The following is a 17,268-nucleotide window of genomic DNA, read 5'->3' as shown; positions in this document are numbered from 1 at the left end:
TTTACCTTTGTGGTAATAGCAGATGGTGGTATGAGCATCAAGGCTCTCTAATTATACAGGTATCTGATCGCAGCACGTCGGAAATACTGGATTAACACATTATTGACGACTGGAGCATCAACAGGGGCTCGTTCTGAGCATTTCTTTACTTTCCAACCAATAAGAAATAAAACTGCACATATATTTCCAGCCCTCCGCCTTTATACAAGCCCCTCCACAAATCTTTTCCTTTTTCTTTTCTGGTCCGCTTACATTTCTGCACTGTGAGGGCAAAGCAGACTGAATACAAAACAAACTAAAAGTATCAATTTCACTCTGATTTGGACTTTGGTTGTGAAAGCTCCATAAGAGACAAGATACTGACACAAAAAATTTGTGTTTTCTTACAAAGTAAATGGTGGTCGAAACTTGGTGATGTAAAAACTACTGATGGGTTAGTTGTAGTTGTTGAACCACTGTAGCTGGTCACAAGCTAGCTTAACAAGAAAGTGCTGAAACCAGCCAAACACGGTTTGGATCACAGTTTACCAAAGTAGAACTCTAGACAAAAGCTCCATGAAGATTTACTATAGACCTATATACTTATACCTATATACTATATACTTTCTGCTCTTATAAAGGCTGTTGTGACCAGGCCCAAATAATAGCTAAATCATCAGTATTTAAAGACATTTTTACCATTAGACACTTTTCCATTATGAGTTCTACTATGAAACCTGCTGCTTTTTGGCTGCCACTAGGTAAATTATTGTTACAGTACATTCTGATGTAATTCTAATCTAATAAGCACGGTCTTGGTTACCCTTGCATCCAGTTCTTCTGGTTCCTCCGGTGTGGTGCAGGCTGTGTTAACACTGCCGTTACACTCTGTGGTGTTGATCAACAGCGGGGAGTTTCCATTGGAAGAGGTGACAGAAAGCTTCTAATGTGAAACAAGCAAACAGGAAAGGATGACTACTTTTTACATTCCTGAAGACACTCATGTATTCTGAATGCTGAACATACAGTGTTTTACATTTTGAAATGATATTCAAATCTATTTTAAGAAGTATGCAGATGGGATTTAAAATACAAACACATTTTATTACTTTTTATAATCCACAATATCTACAGTGTGGGTGTGCGGCAAGTGTGACTCACTACAGCATTGATGCCATTCTTCCCCACAGGTCCTTTGGGAACCACCACCAGGTAGGTCTCGATGCCCCTCTCCCTCAGGTAGTCACAGCGCTCACCTCCGTTTCCTGGCTCTGCATCAAACTCACCATGGAGACATTCCATGGTGCTCTGTGAGATGTGGACACGACTGGACCACGGACACAGAGGGGTCAAAGATCAGACGGGTCATTGATCTACCAAATACCATGGTGGTGCTTGTGTAGATCCCATGCAGCTGTGAATAGTCCTCACAGCATAATTATTTCCTTATCATTTGAAAATGTGGTATATTGTCTTGTATGCATTCAGTCAAAACCCCCTTGATGAATTCACAATGATGCTTTTATACACATAAAGTGATGGATTGCTACAGTAGACTACATTCCACCAAATTAATAAAGTGTAAATATTTGAAAAACAACACAGAGTGGAGATGTCTGGTTGGATGAGTAGATTTTCTTTTCTGCCTATAGACATTTATATTACATGACATTTGAGTTAACTACATGTCTTGATGAAGGAAGTGAGATAAGGATTAAAGCTCTGAAAACCCCCAGTACCATTTATATAAAGACAAATAAACATTTATGCTCAATTATATATTTTGGATTAGAATTTGGATATCAGCAATGTTTTATATTAGAACAATAGTTTAAATTATTAGGGGTGATGTGAAATGTGGTGCTTGTAGTGGTGAAACCACAGAAAATTGTATCATCACTTCCGCAGTTCCCCTCAGTTCTGTAGAGCATTTAACCTTGAACTTATCAACTGAGATTCCAGCAGTAGCATAATACAGCTGCAAGTTCCCATTTTTGAAATTCTAGCTCACCATGAACTATCAGACAAAAGCAATGTCTGATCGTTGACTTTAAAAGCTATTTTTACCTCTTAAATAAAACTTGGGCTGCCTACTTCAACATAAGAGGCTTAGCAACAAAAAAAGCTACTGTACTGTCATCAATAGCTGTGTGGAATGCCTTTTTTGGGTGAAACATTCGTCCAGCTTTGCAGCTACAGGCCAGGCAAGGCAAACAGAACACACAAGGGAAAACAGGAACTAGGGCCTAAGGCATAAAATCAATTCAATCAGGATTTTCTGAAAAAAATCAGAAACAAAGGGCAGGCAATGGTGCAAAGGTAAGATGGTAAATAATCAAAGGGAGCAATAAAGAATGGGTCTAAAGTAGTTTTCTTATTTCAAAGCCAGGGATATAAATACAGACAGATACACATCATTTAAAAAGGTGTTGTAATGAAATAAACATAGGATTGAAGTAACTTAATTTTTAAAAACTTACTCCAGTACAATGTGTTCTTACCCTGGTATACCGCCAGCTTCCATTTTGTTGGCCACAGTAACGTCTGTGGACCAGACATCGTACTGCCAGCGTTTCTGACCCAGCACTCCCCCCAGGACTGTTCCACTGTGCACTCCCACCCGCATGTCAACATCCGTCTTGGTTTTCTCTCGGACATACCTATGGTTGGTTTAAAAAAGCAACCATGTTAAATAAAATTGAGCAGGAACAAACAACTATCTTCTACTTTAGTTACAATCATCAATCCAGCTCCAAAACGCAGATTGCCATGATTCCACAAATACATTCTCAACCTATGGGAAAACTGTCTCTGATACATGTCATTTAGAGCAGTAGTTCTCAACCTTTTTGAGTCGCGACCCCCAATTTAACATGCATGTTGTCCGCGACCCCCGCTCACTGAACAGAATCTCACACGCACAGTTCAGATCACCCAAAAAAGAAACAAAATGACCAAAAAAAGGAAACAAAATTACCAAAAAGACACAAAATTACCAAAAAAAGACACAAAATGACCCAAAAAAGAAACAAAATGACCAAAAAAAGACACAAAATGACGAAACAAAAAGACACAAAATGACCAAAAAAAGGAAACCAAATGACCAAAAAAGACACAAATTGACCTCAAAATGACCAAAAAAGACACAAAATGACAAAAAAGACACAAATTGCCCACAAAGTGATCAAAAAAAGACACAAAATGACCAAAAAAACACACAAAATGACCAAAAAAGACATTAAGTGACCAAAAAGACTAAAACACATGAACACTTTAACACAGTGGAGCCAGAGCTGACTTCCAAAATGATTTGGCGACCCCCAGAAATCATCTCGCAACCCCAATTGGGGTCTTGACCCCAAGGTTGAGAATAGCTGATTTAGAGCACCAGCTAACACGGGGACATCAAAACTCAAGTGAATCTAGTCGTGCACATTTGTCTGGAGTTTGGCCAAAATGTTCCATCGGTATGGATTTGGGCTTAACGACCTCTCATTGTTCAATTCACTCTATTTCACCGATGTAGTTCACAGAAGGTCAATAACAGTGCATCAAAATGATCAATTCACATTGAGGACCAAGTGACTAACCCACTGCATCAGATCAACATGTAGTTGATACTGATCTTTAGTACAGGCCAGCATCATCCAGAGTTACTCAGGCAGCTCTCCCCAGCTCCTGACCCCTCATCCCTGTACTCACGAGATGGCCTCCACCATGGCCAGACCCATCATGATGGAGCAAGCAGCATGGTCGTCCCTGTAGTCCGGCAGCCCACAGATACAGTAGTAGCAGTCTCCCAGGATCTTAATCCTCAACTGGTGATATTTCTGACAGGGTAGATAAGATTTAGAGCAGGGCTTTTCAAAAACACATTCAATTGGGCCAAATTTTTAAACCTGGAAATATAGATGGCAGATTTGTGTGTGTGTGTGTGTGTGTGTGTGTGTGTGTGTGTGTGTGTGTCTGTCTCTCTTTTACTCTTTTACTGTTAAGACACAACTGACAAATATGTTGAAGAAGTACCTTTAAAATACAATCACAAAAGCAGTAATACTATGGTATTTCAAATAAATATAGTATATACCCTTTCCCTCTATGAGCAAATCAGGCAAGAAAATACAGTGATAATCTATTATTAACAAGCCAATTATGTATGAAATAAATTAAGAGATACTCCTTGGACATGTCAAGCTGATTAGGTGGGGTTACGAAAGAGCGATGGACCCAAAAATTTGCAAAGAGCAGATTAACATATCTACATCCTTGTCGAACTCTCTTTTTCAGTAATTAATGAAATGAAGGTACAGGTCATCTTTAAAGCATTTTTATCGTCATTTATGGATGCACAGATCAGGGCAATCAATATGATTGCTGTAAACCTAAATACCCATTCTGCATAATGGATGGTTGGTTGTTGCTATGATTCGTCATACATAATCCTATCAGCCGTCTTATTTCTATGCACCAACAGTCATGAGGTGTTTTGGTTGACCATTTAAGGTTGAATGTGGGCATGTAGAGGGTGTCCATGCAACAGTTTATCTCTGGACTAATTGTGACAATGTTTAATAATTTCAAACATGACCCAACCCAAATTAATCACATGAAAGATGGATAACAATTCAAAATGTCTCTATAACAATCAAAATATGTCATCATTTCTTGTATCTAAATGTCATGAGATAATTTTTGTGATGTATCAGTGTGAAACTCACTGCAGCCAGTTTGTCAAAGCGAGCAAAGAGCTCATTGAGCAGTTTGACCAGCTCCTGAGCGCTGCAGGACGACGATAGCTGTGTGAAGCCCACGATGTCTGCAAACAAAATACTGCATGACAACAAGAGACAGATACAAGATGGTACATTAGTACTGATATTATGTTGCTAAAGTCAGAAACTGTATTCTTCATGCACATTTTTGCTGTTTCAACAAGTCATATTATTGCAAATAATTTGTTAGAATCCAGAGCAGGAGCCATTGAGTCAACACGGTTGAAGTATTATTCATAGATCCTTACAAAGCTAATGATTGTGATAGGCTTTAAAATGTATCCGCTTTCGCTAGCTAATACACAGAATGTACTCTAGCTAGCTAATATTATGACTGAAATTGTGTTCAACATTGCAAGATGACGGCCATTTGTAGAATATTCATGAGATTTTACAAAAAACTATCACAGTCAATAGGGATATCGCCTACATAATACTCATAACATTCTAGTTTCCAACTTTTTAATACATTTCTAAGTAACGAAATTGAGAGACAGTACAGAGTTGACATTGGTCAAGCTGCCAAGCAACAGCTTCTGTAGCTTCCTAGAACCAGGAGTAATATTAATGAAAAAAAGTTTTTCCAGAACTATGATTATATTTGCCAATCATTTTTTCAACGATGGTGAGTGGTTGCATCTCTTTAAAAAAAAAACTCAATATATTGGGCAGGACATTTTGGGCATATTTGAATATTACTCCCTAATTTGCATCTGTGAACAGTGAACTTCCTGAAAGCTGTGACTTCCCGGAAAATGTAAACTCTTTAACAATGACTTGTGAATGTGAACCTGTGAATTCAGCAACAACAAGCCAAGTGAATTATGTGTTCTATTTCACCCTTTCTGACTGCCACATGCGGTGCTTTAAGCAATCCTTCACTTTAATGTGTGAGTATGTATACCAAGTTACCTGTGACCCCTGGATGACCTGAAAGAGGCTGTATCTTCCAGGTCATCCAGGGGTCACAGGATCTGTTCCTCTTTTATCGCCTCACTTCGCAGGTCTACTGGTGTGGTAGCATTGGCGGTGTTCTTGCTTCTATTCCCAGCATACAGTACGCTACATTCTGTCTTGTTTGCTTTTGTTGTTGGCAGGTCTTTCATTCTGGTTAACTTTAGGGGTGTGCAACCACCAGGACTGCCAACATCCTTATTGCTGTACTGCCTGTATGACCCCTCCTCAGCCCAACGATGCCCATGATCTCGGACCATCTTGCCTTGGCCTTGAGCACTTGAAGGAGGGCCTCCTGGAGGACCTGTGCATGAACTGCATTTATATGCCCAAGGCATTGAGAGCTGCTTGACTGGCTGACATGAAATTCTCAGTGTGGAAAGTTGGGCTTCCCTCACCAGTTCATTTACCTCCAGCCAATCTAGCTTTCCCAAGCTTCAGGCAGAGGTTCCCTGACTCAGATCTCCCTGGGTCAGTTAGAAGAGGGCTCCATGCAGGCCATCATTTGCATGGCCCTGGCTCCTTTGCAGCCAGATGCACCGAAGCAATGGGAACAAGCTCCATCTAATGCCTTCTCGAGATGTTCATAATTGTCCAGACTAGCCATCAGGACTGGCTGGTGCGGTTACCCCTGAAAATGGCATGTAGGAGTACCCCCCGTTGCATTCCAGTGGTATCAGTTCAGCTACTTTGCAGGTACTGGAGCAGACTGTTCAAGCTAGGCAGACCAGGCAGCAGCTTTCAGGTCTTCACAAATGCAAACCTTCCTCAACAGGCCTAAGGGCCCTCCGGCTGCCTATATTAAGAATAATATCCCAGCCGGTCCTTATCGCCTACAACCGTGGTTTCGGCAGCTGGAGAGCCTGAACCATTGCTGAGCAGTTGTGTGAAACCTGGCAGATATACCAGCCGTCCATCAATTTGCAGTACGATAACAGATGGAAGCTGTATTCGGACTGGTGTGCAGACTGGAGTGAGGAGCTGTTGCTTTGCTCTGTACCTACAAACCTCACATTCTTGCAATCCCTACCCGACAACAACCTGTCTACCTCTACCCCTCATAGAGGGCATGCTAAAGTCAACAATGGCATAATGGAAAGGCTGGTATTCCCCTTTTTAAGGGTGGCTTTAAGGTTGCATCCTGAAAAGCTCCAGCATGGGACCTGGTATTGGTTGTTCTGTATTTGCCTCCCTTTGAGCCTTTGGTGTACACAGAGTTGAAGTGGCTATCTTTGAAGATTTCTCCTTGCCATAACTTCAGCAAAGCTCGTCTGTGAGCTACATGGGTTACCTGTGAGTGATTAGTGTCCGACGTAGAATTCAGGTGTTACTCTGTGTCCGAATACAGCGTGCTTCCCTAAAATGAAATAAAGCTTATCAGGCTTGCTCAGTTTGTCCCTCTACCGAGAGAGAGGAAAAAGTCAAAACTGTTGTGTCCGGCCTGTGGAACCCATGTTGCAGCCACTGCGTGCATACAGCTGTCAGAGCAGTTCTTCCTCTTCAACAGAGGCCCTAAGAAAGGTGTGCTCTCTCCAGATTTTTATGTTTTCTAGCCATGTCAGCATGTGGCTGGTAATGCTAACCAGAGCTGTCAATGTCATTGGCAGCCCTGAAAGGAATGCCCCTGGAAGCTATATGTGCTGTGGCTTCATGGGCATCACCAGGCACATTCTCCAGATTCTACAAAGTCGATGTTGCCAATCCCCATCCACTGGGTGTGATCTCCTTGCTGTAGCCCTCAGCTTCTAACCACAGCATTGTATTTTGGACTCCTCGTGACTCTGTTAGTATAAGTCATCCACTGCTTAAAGCAAAACCTCTGGCAGTCAGCATGAAATGATGAAATGGAACTCAAGTTACAAATAGAACAGTGGTTCTATTAATCCTGGACAGCACTTATTCAAAGTCTCATGAGGATTCTTAAGGAAGAGATCCTCTGATGACACCAGAACATACAGCCTCCGTCGGATCATCCAGGGGTCACAGATGACTGATTTCTAGAACTCTAGTTACATTTTTAACTTTCACTTATTAGTCTAATTTGTTTATGATGCTGTTTGAATGAAAACCAAACCCCAACCAGGTGTGAAGAAAACTAAAGCCATCACACATCTTTAAGTTATCGGCCCTTTTATGTTTTCCAGTCAACATGTGGCTGGTATTATTTTCAACTTGTGAATCCGTGATCGTGTTTGTGTGTTATCAAATATGTGGCCCTGGAGACACCTACTGTAACCGAAGTGTTTTTGAGTACTTTGCCAGGTGTCTTTGGACAGTTTTTTTTACGATGCAACATCGCTGTTTTCAACTACACATCCACATGTGAACATATAAAAAAGTAAATGTGTATTGGCTTAACAATAATAGTTTTGAGAATCTACAATGTCTCTGTAACCCTCTCAAGGATTAATGTTGACAACTTGTCACAACTTTGAGAAGCCGCTTGCTGCATGCCAGGAGAAACACAACATCAACAACATTCAAGTTTCATATATTAACTTGAGGCTAAAAACTAACGCACATACAGTACCCTGAATCAAAAGCCTACAGAAGTATCAAGTTACCTGACATTTTCATGTCTGTACATGTACATGGTGTTGAACTGCTGCATCTCTTTCTGACTGGGCTCCTTCTTCATGTCCTGAAGCATCTCGTCAGCTATATGCTTGGGGAGGATGGAGAGTAACAGACGCTCCTGTATGGAAGACACAAAGACAACATCATACATAGCTACTAAAAAAAAAGAGACCCTCCTTTGGATTTTCCCTGTCAGTATCACTGGCATGATGAAAAGTTTAGTTCAATTTAAATTTGCAATTGTAGATCTTATTGTACACTGTAAACATTACAGCTAGGGCTTTAAGTATTGTGATTCAATATTGTGATTAATTGCTTTTATTTGTCTTTTGATTTGAAGGTTTATTCTGTGAACAGAATACATGTTTTATGCTTTATGGTGATGTTTAGTCAGAGACTAAATACATTCATATTAAACAGATCATTAACTATAAAGGCTTAGTGTATAATCATTGATCTGTTTTTGGTGATTGATGATTTTTTCTTTCGGTGTTAAATATAGACTGACAGAATTCTACATGCAGGACTTATAGGATACTGTTCCCATTTATTGTAGTCCTGCTGACTGAGTGGACACCAAACTTTGAGGCCATAAAGGGCAGTTGGTTGGATAATACTGTTGTTGGAAGTAATATTTTTAATCCAAATTCTAATTGGTATGTTTATTATGTAAAATTGTATTCTAATTGCATGAATTGCTCTGATTGATTTCTGTGTCAGTGCATTCACTGCCGGACCAAAGTTACCCGAGGCACTCGTTTCCCAGATAATCATGATATAGGGTGCGATCGTAAACCCAATACGTTTCTACTATGCCCAGCTATTGCTGTAGTCCTAGTTCAGTAGGAGACATTAGAACAAGCTCATCAGCATGAAAGAGACTTCACCTCTCTGTCTAGAAGAGGACACTGACCAAATGTGGTTATTGCGCTGTGGGTCGATAGTGTCAGGTTCAGTTCCTGTTCGTACATTCAGTTCTCCTATTAGAAGCACATTTCCTGGGGCCTGGAAATCTGAATATAGAGTTTCAGGAATGCATTCTTCACAATAAGGATCATTTATTGGCGGTATGTAAATAGCAAAGAGCTAAAGGTATCTTTCAGTTATACCCAGGGTTTGATCCAACTTTAACCAAATGTGAGGTATACTGTTTTACTGGTGAGATCTGGTGGCAAAGGTCTCAGTTATACCAAACCAAGACCCATGAATACATGTCCTTTGTGCTTGCAGGATTATAATTATTACTGAATAATACTATTGGTATAGTACTGTTACTAACCAACAATCAATATATTTCCATGCTGTTCAAGTGTGAAGGTGTTTCTAGTATGGGCATCTATACATACTGGGCCTCATTCATGAAACGTTAGTAGATTTGTGCGTAGATTTGCACATAAAAGCCTACGCTACTAAAAACCTACTCCGGATTCATGAACGCCGCGGGAAACTCAGATCTGATCGTAAACACGTATGTATGATCATTAATGCCAATCCATCGTAAGGTGGCAGCGCGCTCCCGATAATCAGCAATTAGCATGAACCCCGCCCATGAATTGCTAATGACCACCATATAAGGAGGTGTGTAGAGGCATCCTGTCAACCTGTCAGTCATGGCACAAAGAAAAAAAGAACGAGAAAGAAAAAAGAATTTTTCCGAAGCGGAGATTGAAGTTATTTTCCCAAAAAAAATTTTTATTTTCATCTGTTAGTAGTGGTGTGACAGGGACAGGCAAAGCGAAAGCGTGGAGGGAGGTGACGGACGCAGTAAATGTGGTTTCTGTAGTGCAAAGAACTACGTCCGAGGTTAAACGTAAATGGTTTGACATTAAACTTGACGCAAAGAAACGCATTAGCGCACACAAAAAAAGTACATCTGCCACAGGAGGAGGACGCTCAGAGTCCAAATACCCCGTTGGTGCGCTCTACAACGGCCCGAGTAGCCGCGTGCGCCTCATTGTATGCTCCTGTGGTGTCTGCGGGCTGGCCAGTGGGGTCATAAGCCACGGCGTCAGTGGGTAACCCCTATCCCCTATGGATATAGAAAGGTAAGTCCATATATAACACACACATGTGATTATGCAGGCTATATTCTTACCAATGAGCCAGCCGTCTCTCACAGCTCCATCCTCCAAACGCGTGCCAACTGCGCAATTACGCAGGATGAATGCGTCATGCGTCCCACCGGGCCACCGTGCCACAACGTTTAACAACACACACTTTGCGTCACAGATCAGTTGCACATTCAGGGAATGAAAGTTTTTCCGGTTAATGTAAGCAAATGCATCACCGGATGGAGCCTTGATGCGTACGTGTGTGCAGTCTATGGCACCGATAACACCTGGCATGTTTGCAACTGCGCTGAACCCCTGCATTACTTCTGTCTGCCGTTGTGCGCCGTATGGAAATTGGATATACTCTGGCATTAATTTAATGATACCTCTGAGAACTGCAGGCAGGATGCGTCAATTTACATAGATAATTCACAATTATGAGTTTAATCTGAATCTTAATCCCGCCAATTGCCAACTAATTTAACTAAATATGTTATATTTTTAATCGTTTGCCATGTTTATATCACATGTTTCAAAGGCATCTGCGTATTGTGTACATAACAGAACGCATTATGAATTAAAATTGTAATTTCCAACAGTGACGAGCATTATTTATATGCGTTCTTAAATTTACACAAGCACTACGTGTGGTCAGCAGCATGTGTAGATTTTGTTAGTAGCTACGAAAAGATCGGCGCTACTAAAATATTGATGAATGCGGAGATGCACGTAAATTTCCGTCTGCGAACGGTTTACACACAAATTCGTTCTGCTCACGTTTCATGAATGAGGCCCACTGTGTGCAGCTTCTCCCTATAATGTCTTAATGCTTTGATGTAGCAGGAACAGATAATGCATAAAAGCAACTCCACAAAAGATGCTTAATTCTCTCCACTGCTTGTTTGATCATCATCACTGCAAAACCTCACCTCAGGGTGCTCGTGACTTGCCGCAAGTTTGTTTATAGGGAAGTTTATATTTATATTAGTCCACTTAAAAAAACAGGTTGTTAGGTCAATGGGGCATACTGATCATTACGTTAAGTTGATTGAAAGGTCCCTTCTGTCCATAATTTCTTGGCCTCAGGATTCCTCAGAAAAGGAAGATTCATCTGCGAAGAGGATTTCTGGGCCACTTTGCTTAGCTTGCTGTCACCAAGACCAAACTAATAGGTGGCAAGAACCCTGTACCCTGATAGATGTGTACATGGTGTACACAGAAGTCTTTGTTGAGAGCACTGTTAACAGGGAGCTAAAAGAGCTCACGCGACCTGTGAGAACATATTTTAAAAATAGGCGTTTACGCACTTACACAGTGTGTACATGGGGGGTGGGGGGTTGGTGGTGAGAGGTTGGTTGACAGTGTGGTAGACAACAAGCAACAAACATTTGAGATTACAGCTGACACTGCTAAGGGGGCTGATTGCCATGGCAACCACCTGCGACCGGATGCTCCTTGATTTGTTAGCAGTTTTTGTCTTCCAGCAGTCTGTTCTTCTATATTTGTATTCTTGGAGTTTCTCCCCCCCATGGTTCAATCAGTTCTCTGGTTGTTTCCCCCTTTATCAGTTCAGTTCTCACAACACCTTCACTCTCTCCTATACCACCATAATCATTTTCTGGCTTTTTCTTGCTCCATCGCCCTCTGTAGTACAAACCATCTGTTCCATAAATAGTAGCGATGGAGAATGCCCAGTGGGCATAGATATGAGGAGAGAAGGGGAGCTGACTGCTGACACAGTACCAGGTCAAACAAACATAAGCCAAACAAACCAAACCAAGCCAACACACACACACACACACACACACACACACACACACACACACACACACACACACTGTTGTCATGGAAACATATCCCGCCAGACACTGGAGTGGTCCTGGTCAGGCTGATTTTCAGGTTTATCTTTATTTCAAGCTTGATGAGTGCTACAGTCAAGGTACCGGACTAAAAGCCATGCTAACGTTCAGATAAAACGATTGTCATGCTCATCTCTTGGATTTAGCATGTAAGCATGCTAGCATTAGCTAATCAGCACAAACCATAAAGTATGGATAAAGCTTGGAGTTGGCTAAAATGTCTTATTGAAATGTGCCTTTTTTAATTATGTAAAATCAATTTTAATTTATTTTTATATGTGTTGTCTGAAGTTGGTTGTGGAAATGATGGAATTGTACTGGACACTTCAGGATGATATAGATATGGATCTTCGGTCCTTCGGGTCTGATAAGTATATATTCCCCAAAGTGAAAATGTTTTCTTAAAGTACACATATAAAAACAAGAATTTGTCCTCTGACCTGTTGTTGGCTTTGCTCCTCCAGGTTGAGTTTGACCTCCAATGACTGTCTTGCCTCCAGAAAGGCCTTTCGATGCTTCCGGTCAGCCATGTAGTACGACATGACTCCCACAGTGATGGCACAAACATAGATCACTATGTTGGCCAGCAGCTTGAAACAAAAAAGAATGCAAATGTTAGGGCTCAATACTTAATGAGCGCATGCACAGTAAAGAATAATACTGTACTACAGAAAGTTTTTAGAAAGCTAGCTTTAAAAGGTAATATGATATATATATATATATATCATGCATAATGCACTGCTTTTTCAACATGTGCCCCTAGTACTATGTGACCCTGTGTCATGTGTACTTTATATTTTAAAGTGATGAGTGTGTAGAGTTGCATGTACCAAGCAAACACTGAGATGTTGTTTGAATATCATATCAAGATGTCCTGTTATGGTTCGGATATAGTTCCAAAATCAAAGTTCTACTGACGCTACATGTCCTCGCTGGGAATTTTAGCAACATGAAATTATGTTGTTACCACAAAGGCATATTCAGCAGCTTTAGGCATCATAGAAACTGAAATTAATATAGCAAAATTTAATTGAAAGTTTATGTTTATTTAGGCTCCAGAGACTTATATATGATTAAACACAGTTTGGATGAAGACTTTTGGCTATTTTAGGGATAAAATGACAAGACAAGAATGTGTTTCACATGCATCTGCTCTTTACTTAGCAATATTATTTTTATTTTCTCGTTTGTAAGAGAGGGTCTGACTGAACCATTATTGGACATGGAAACGTCATCATCTGGGACGAGTTCAAAGGGTTAACAGATAACTAGGGATGGACCTGGAGCCTGACAGACAGATAGCCGAGACCAGGATTATTTGTAAAATGGTGCAATTGTGACCCATTCAATTCCTCAATTCCTGATGACACTTAGGCTAGGGCTGAGTGATATGGACCAAAAGCCATATCCCGATATATTTAGGCTGAATATCAATATACGATATATATCCTGATATTTTTGTCACAAAGTGAGAGCAAATTTTCAGTCAAAGTCAAATATGACATGGCACAAGTAGTTTATTTAAGTTTAAGTGAACATAAAAACTGTATAACAGGAGATAAATATATTTATTTGAGAAAAGAATATCAAACATTACAAAATAACTAAATATGACAAATCCTAGTAAGAATTTGAACTATATTGATATATGCAATATGGTCTAATTCCATATCACATTTAAAAATATATCGATATATCTTTTATATCAATATATCGCCCAGCCTAGCCTGTAACTTAGGCTACATATGCTCAACAGGAAACTCCTGCTGCCAGTATAAAAGTAGCAAGATCCTTTCACCTGAATTAAACTGATTATGATTCATCAAAACAACATTTTTGGATGTACAGTATTTTCCCTTTGTCTAAAGTTAAATTACTGCAAATTAAAACCTACACCAATTTCAGATTTTAATTACCAATTTTAAAGGATTGGTTGGTTTTCCAAACCAAACCTGATTTACGGTTGCTTCTTATTCTTTCTTAAAAACAAATTACAAAAGACAAAGGATTTATTCAAATACATCGTTTTTATTAAGTTAAAAATGATTAACCATGGACATTTTCATAGAAAACAATTCACAAATGTGTACAAGCTCACTTACATTAGATTAGAGAGATTTTTTACCAAATTATCTAATGGGAGCTAGCTGGTAACATTACACAACTACCAGAGCTTACACTAAATTAAGCTAGCAATTTGTAGGTGAGGCCAGTAACAGGTAAGTAAACAAGCACAGCAAACTCAGCTGGAGAGAACAATGATGAACCTGATCTTGACCACCAGATTAAATAAAGATGCTCCATGTTGAAGCTAGGCTGCTGTACTTGTTGTTTACTGTTATACAGATTTGGATGCTAACGTTAGCAAGACTTCTTCCAGTGCAAACTGTGGTTCTGTCAGCTCTGGCGTTACTGGTAGCTGCAGGTCACACTATTTATTTTTCTTCTACAGATTGGACAAAATCTGTAGATGATGATAAAAAAGTTATAAAATGCCACATGACCCAAAGAAAGACAATGAAGCGTTTCATAAATGTGCAAAGCCCATTTTTCATAGTAAAATGTCTCCACAAGTGTATAAATGAAAATATAATGTAAAGTTCAAAATACATATATTTGTGGATATTTACCTTTCATAAGAGAAATAAAATATATACAACAATACAATGGTAAGCATTTGTGGATTATTTTATGTGTTACACATAATAATGACCAGTAAAGCCACCATACAAAAACTAGGATTAAATTCCCTATTGGGATAAATAAAGTGCAAACCTCACTTCAACCAAATTTCCCTTTTTATTATTTTATTTTTTATTATTCACCCTTCTTGAAAACAATGGGGTGAATTGTATTGAGAAACACCTGCAAATAAAACGATATACATTTGCATGCTAAATAATAAAAATCATACGTCAGTGCAAGCCGAAATTTCACCAGACTTCACTTTCTTTTAAAATAAATAAAAGGGGGCATTTAAAAAAATGTACTGCATGCCTGGATGAAAAAACACTTTGCTTGCCGAATAACAAAATTGTAAATGTGGTGCTGTATGGAACAAGCCTGTTTGCTGTAGCATGTTATAATGCCCCACACACACACTAAAGACGGGACCTTGTAGCAGGGATAGGGAGGCTTTTCTTGGCCAGATTACCTCTGACTGGGAGGAAGATAGCACCTTCTTCTTGAAGAAGCTTGCTAAAGTTGTCTTCTTCTTCAGTTCAGGCTGTGGTATGATTTTGTCAGGGGGCAGAGATATCAGCTCTCTTTTCCTAATTTTTTTCCACCTTCTCATGACAAAATGTAGATGACCTGAAGTCAGTGAGGCTATGTTCAAGAGTTCACTTTTGACAGGTTTGCTGTATTTGTTCTCAAGGTACCACAGTATGTCCTTTTTTTATCGTTTTTGTAAGTTCGGTGTTTTCCAGCTCTGGCTCTAGGTGACTGCTTCTGAACAAATGGAGGACCGGTTGGATGTAGGAAATGTTGACATAAGCCTCCCTAGACAGGGCGTCAGTAAAATCTTGCAGTGGTTTCACACCAACTAGGACTTGCCACGTGAGCACAAGGTGCCTGCTTTTCTTCTCTGACCCCAGGACATGGAATATGCCTATGCCTGCTGTTCTAGCATGAACTCGATCATCTTTTGTCTTGAATCCCACCTCACTGGGGATGCTGTGATAAACTGATGAGTGGGTAAACTGAGTTCAGCCTGTACTATAGCCATCTGTCTTCTTTTTTCCCCCAACTGGACATCCTTTTCACCACCTCCAATGGCATGTTCAATATGTGGGTCCTTTACACCATTCTCTGTATAAAAAGAAAGAAAGAAGAAACAATCAATATCAAATCAACACAGTCACACATAGCATGTCCATGTCTTAATTTTCTGTTCGACTAATTATTTCACCTTTCAAAATTGTATTGCATACACAAAAGACTCGGACACAGACATACATACATCCACGCACATACGTGTGCAATATATGATTTTATTTTGTGGAAATATTTAATTATTAAATATTTATTTAATAATTGATTAAAATGACAAATCATGTTAATATAAAACGTATATATATATCTATATATACACACACACACACACACACACTAGGGCTGGGCGATATATCGATATAAAAAATATATCTACATATTTTAAAATGTGATATGGAATTGGACCATATCGTATACATCGATATAGTTTAAAAAATGTCTTTTATGTATAAATGCATGTATAAGGGGTTTGTTATATTTAGTTCTTTTGTAATGTGCATTATTCTTTTCCCATATGAATATATTTATTTCAGAAAAAGACTGGCCTATTTTATTTCATAGGTTATTTTTATTTAAGATATTTCTTTATTTAAATGACTTTTGGTCCCTATCGGCCAACCCTAACACACACACACACAGACACACACACACACACACAAAATGGGTGTGTGTATATGTGTATATATATATATATATATATATATATATATATATATATATATATATATATAATTTTCATGCTTGTGTACATTTTGTGGATGCTTGAATGGTTTGATTGAAACAAATTCACATAAAGACAAAAATCACCTTTTAAGAATGTTTAGACACTTACCAATGGCACTGTGCAGTTTGTGTCCAAAGAACTGGAGGTTCATCCACTCATTGGGTGTGAGAGCTTTAAGCATGTTTGTACCGCTGTTTGTCACAAAGACCGGTCGGTCTTCCGAGGTTCCAGGAGCCCAGTGCATCTTTCAGCCCCTGGGCAATTATTTTGCTGGTGTGGTCACTTAGGAAGTTTGCTGTTTGGAGCCAGAAACTTTGCAGAGTCCACATGTTGGTAAAACAAATCCGTCGTCAAACCCATGTATGGCTACTTGGTTCTACTCAACCATAAGTCTGCCATTGTGGATGATACATCCTCCAGCCGCTTTGTGATTTTCTTACCTGTACTATTATACACACGAGGCAGGGCAACTACAGAAAATACTTTGAAGCTTGTATCTGGGTTGGTTGTTTAAGCATGTGGATAAACTGTGTTTATCTGTGTATAATATTCTTTTTTGAGCTGGTGTTTTTTGCCGT

The 17,268-nt window shown here is 39.5% G+C and overlaps 1 protein-coding gene across 2 annotated transcripts in view; it reads right to left on the bottom strand.

Annotated features, from left to right (window-relative positions):
* adcy3a (adenylate cyclase 3a) overlaps positions 1-17,268 on the bottom strand; it is a 43,945-nt gene that overhangs the window by 22,766 nt on the left and 3,911 nt on the right. The window contains exons 3-9 of one of the 2 annotated variants that reach the window (XM_059338818.1): positions 12,633-12,782; positions 8,270-8,400; positions 4,698-4,809; positions 3,682-3,809; positions 2,481-2,639; positions 1,141-1,306; positions 803-922 (exon numbers count right to left, since the gene is read on the bottom strand). In XM_059338818.1, coding sequence (XP_059194801.1) covers positions 803-922; positions 1,141-1,306; positions 2,481-2,639; positions 3,682-3,809; positions 4,698-4,809; positions 8,270-8,400; positions 12,633-12,782 — 966 coding nt within the window. The remainder of the gene's footprint in view (positions 1-802; positions 923-1,140; positions 1,307-2,480; positions 2,640-3,681; positions 3,810-4,697; positions 4,810-8,269; positions 8,401-12,632; positions 12,783-17,268) is intronic. The other variant, XM_059338820.1, reaches the window with a different exon arrangement.

Source organism: Centropristis striata, chromosome 8 (genome assembly GCF_030273125.1).
Source record: "Centropristis striata isolate RG_2023a ecotype Rhode Island chromosome 8, C.striata_1.0, whole genome shotgun sequence".
Lineage (NCBI taxonomy): Eukaryota > Metazoa > Chordata > Actinopteri > Perciformes > Serranidae > Centropristis > Centropristis striata.
This window is presented reverse-complemented; position numbering and strand designations above follow the sequence as displayed.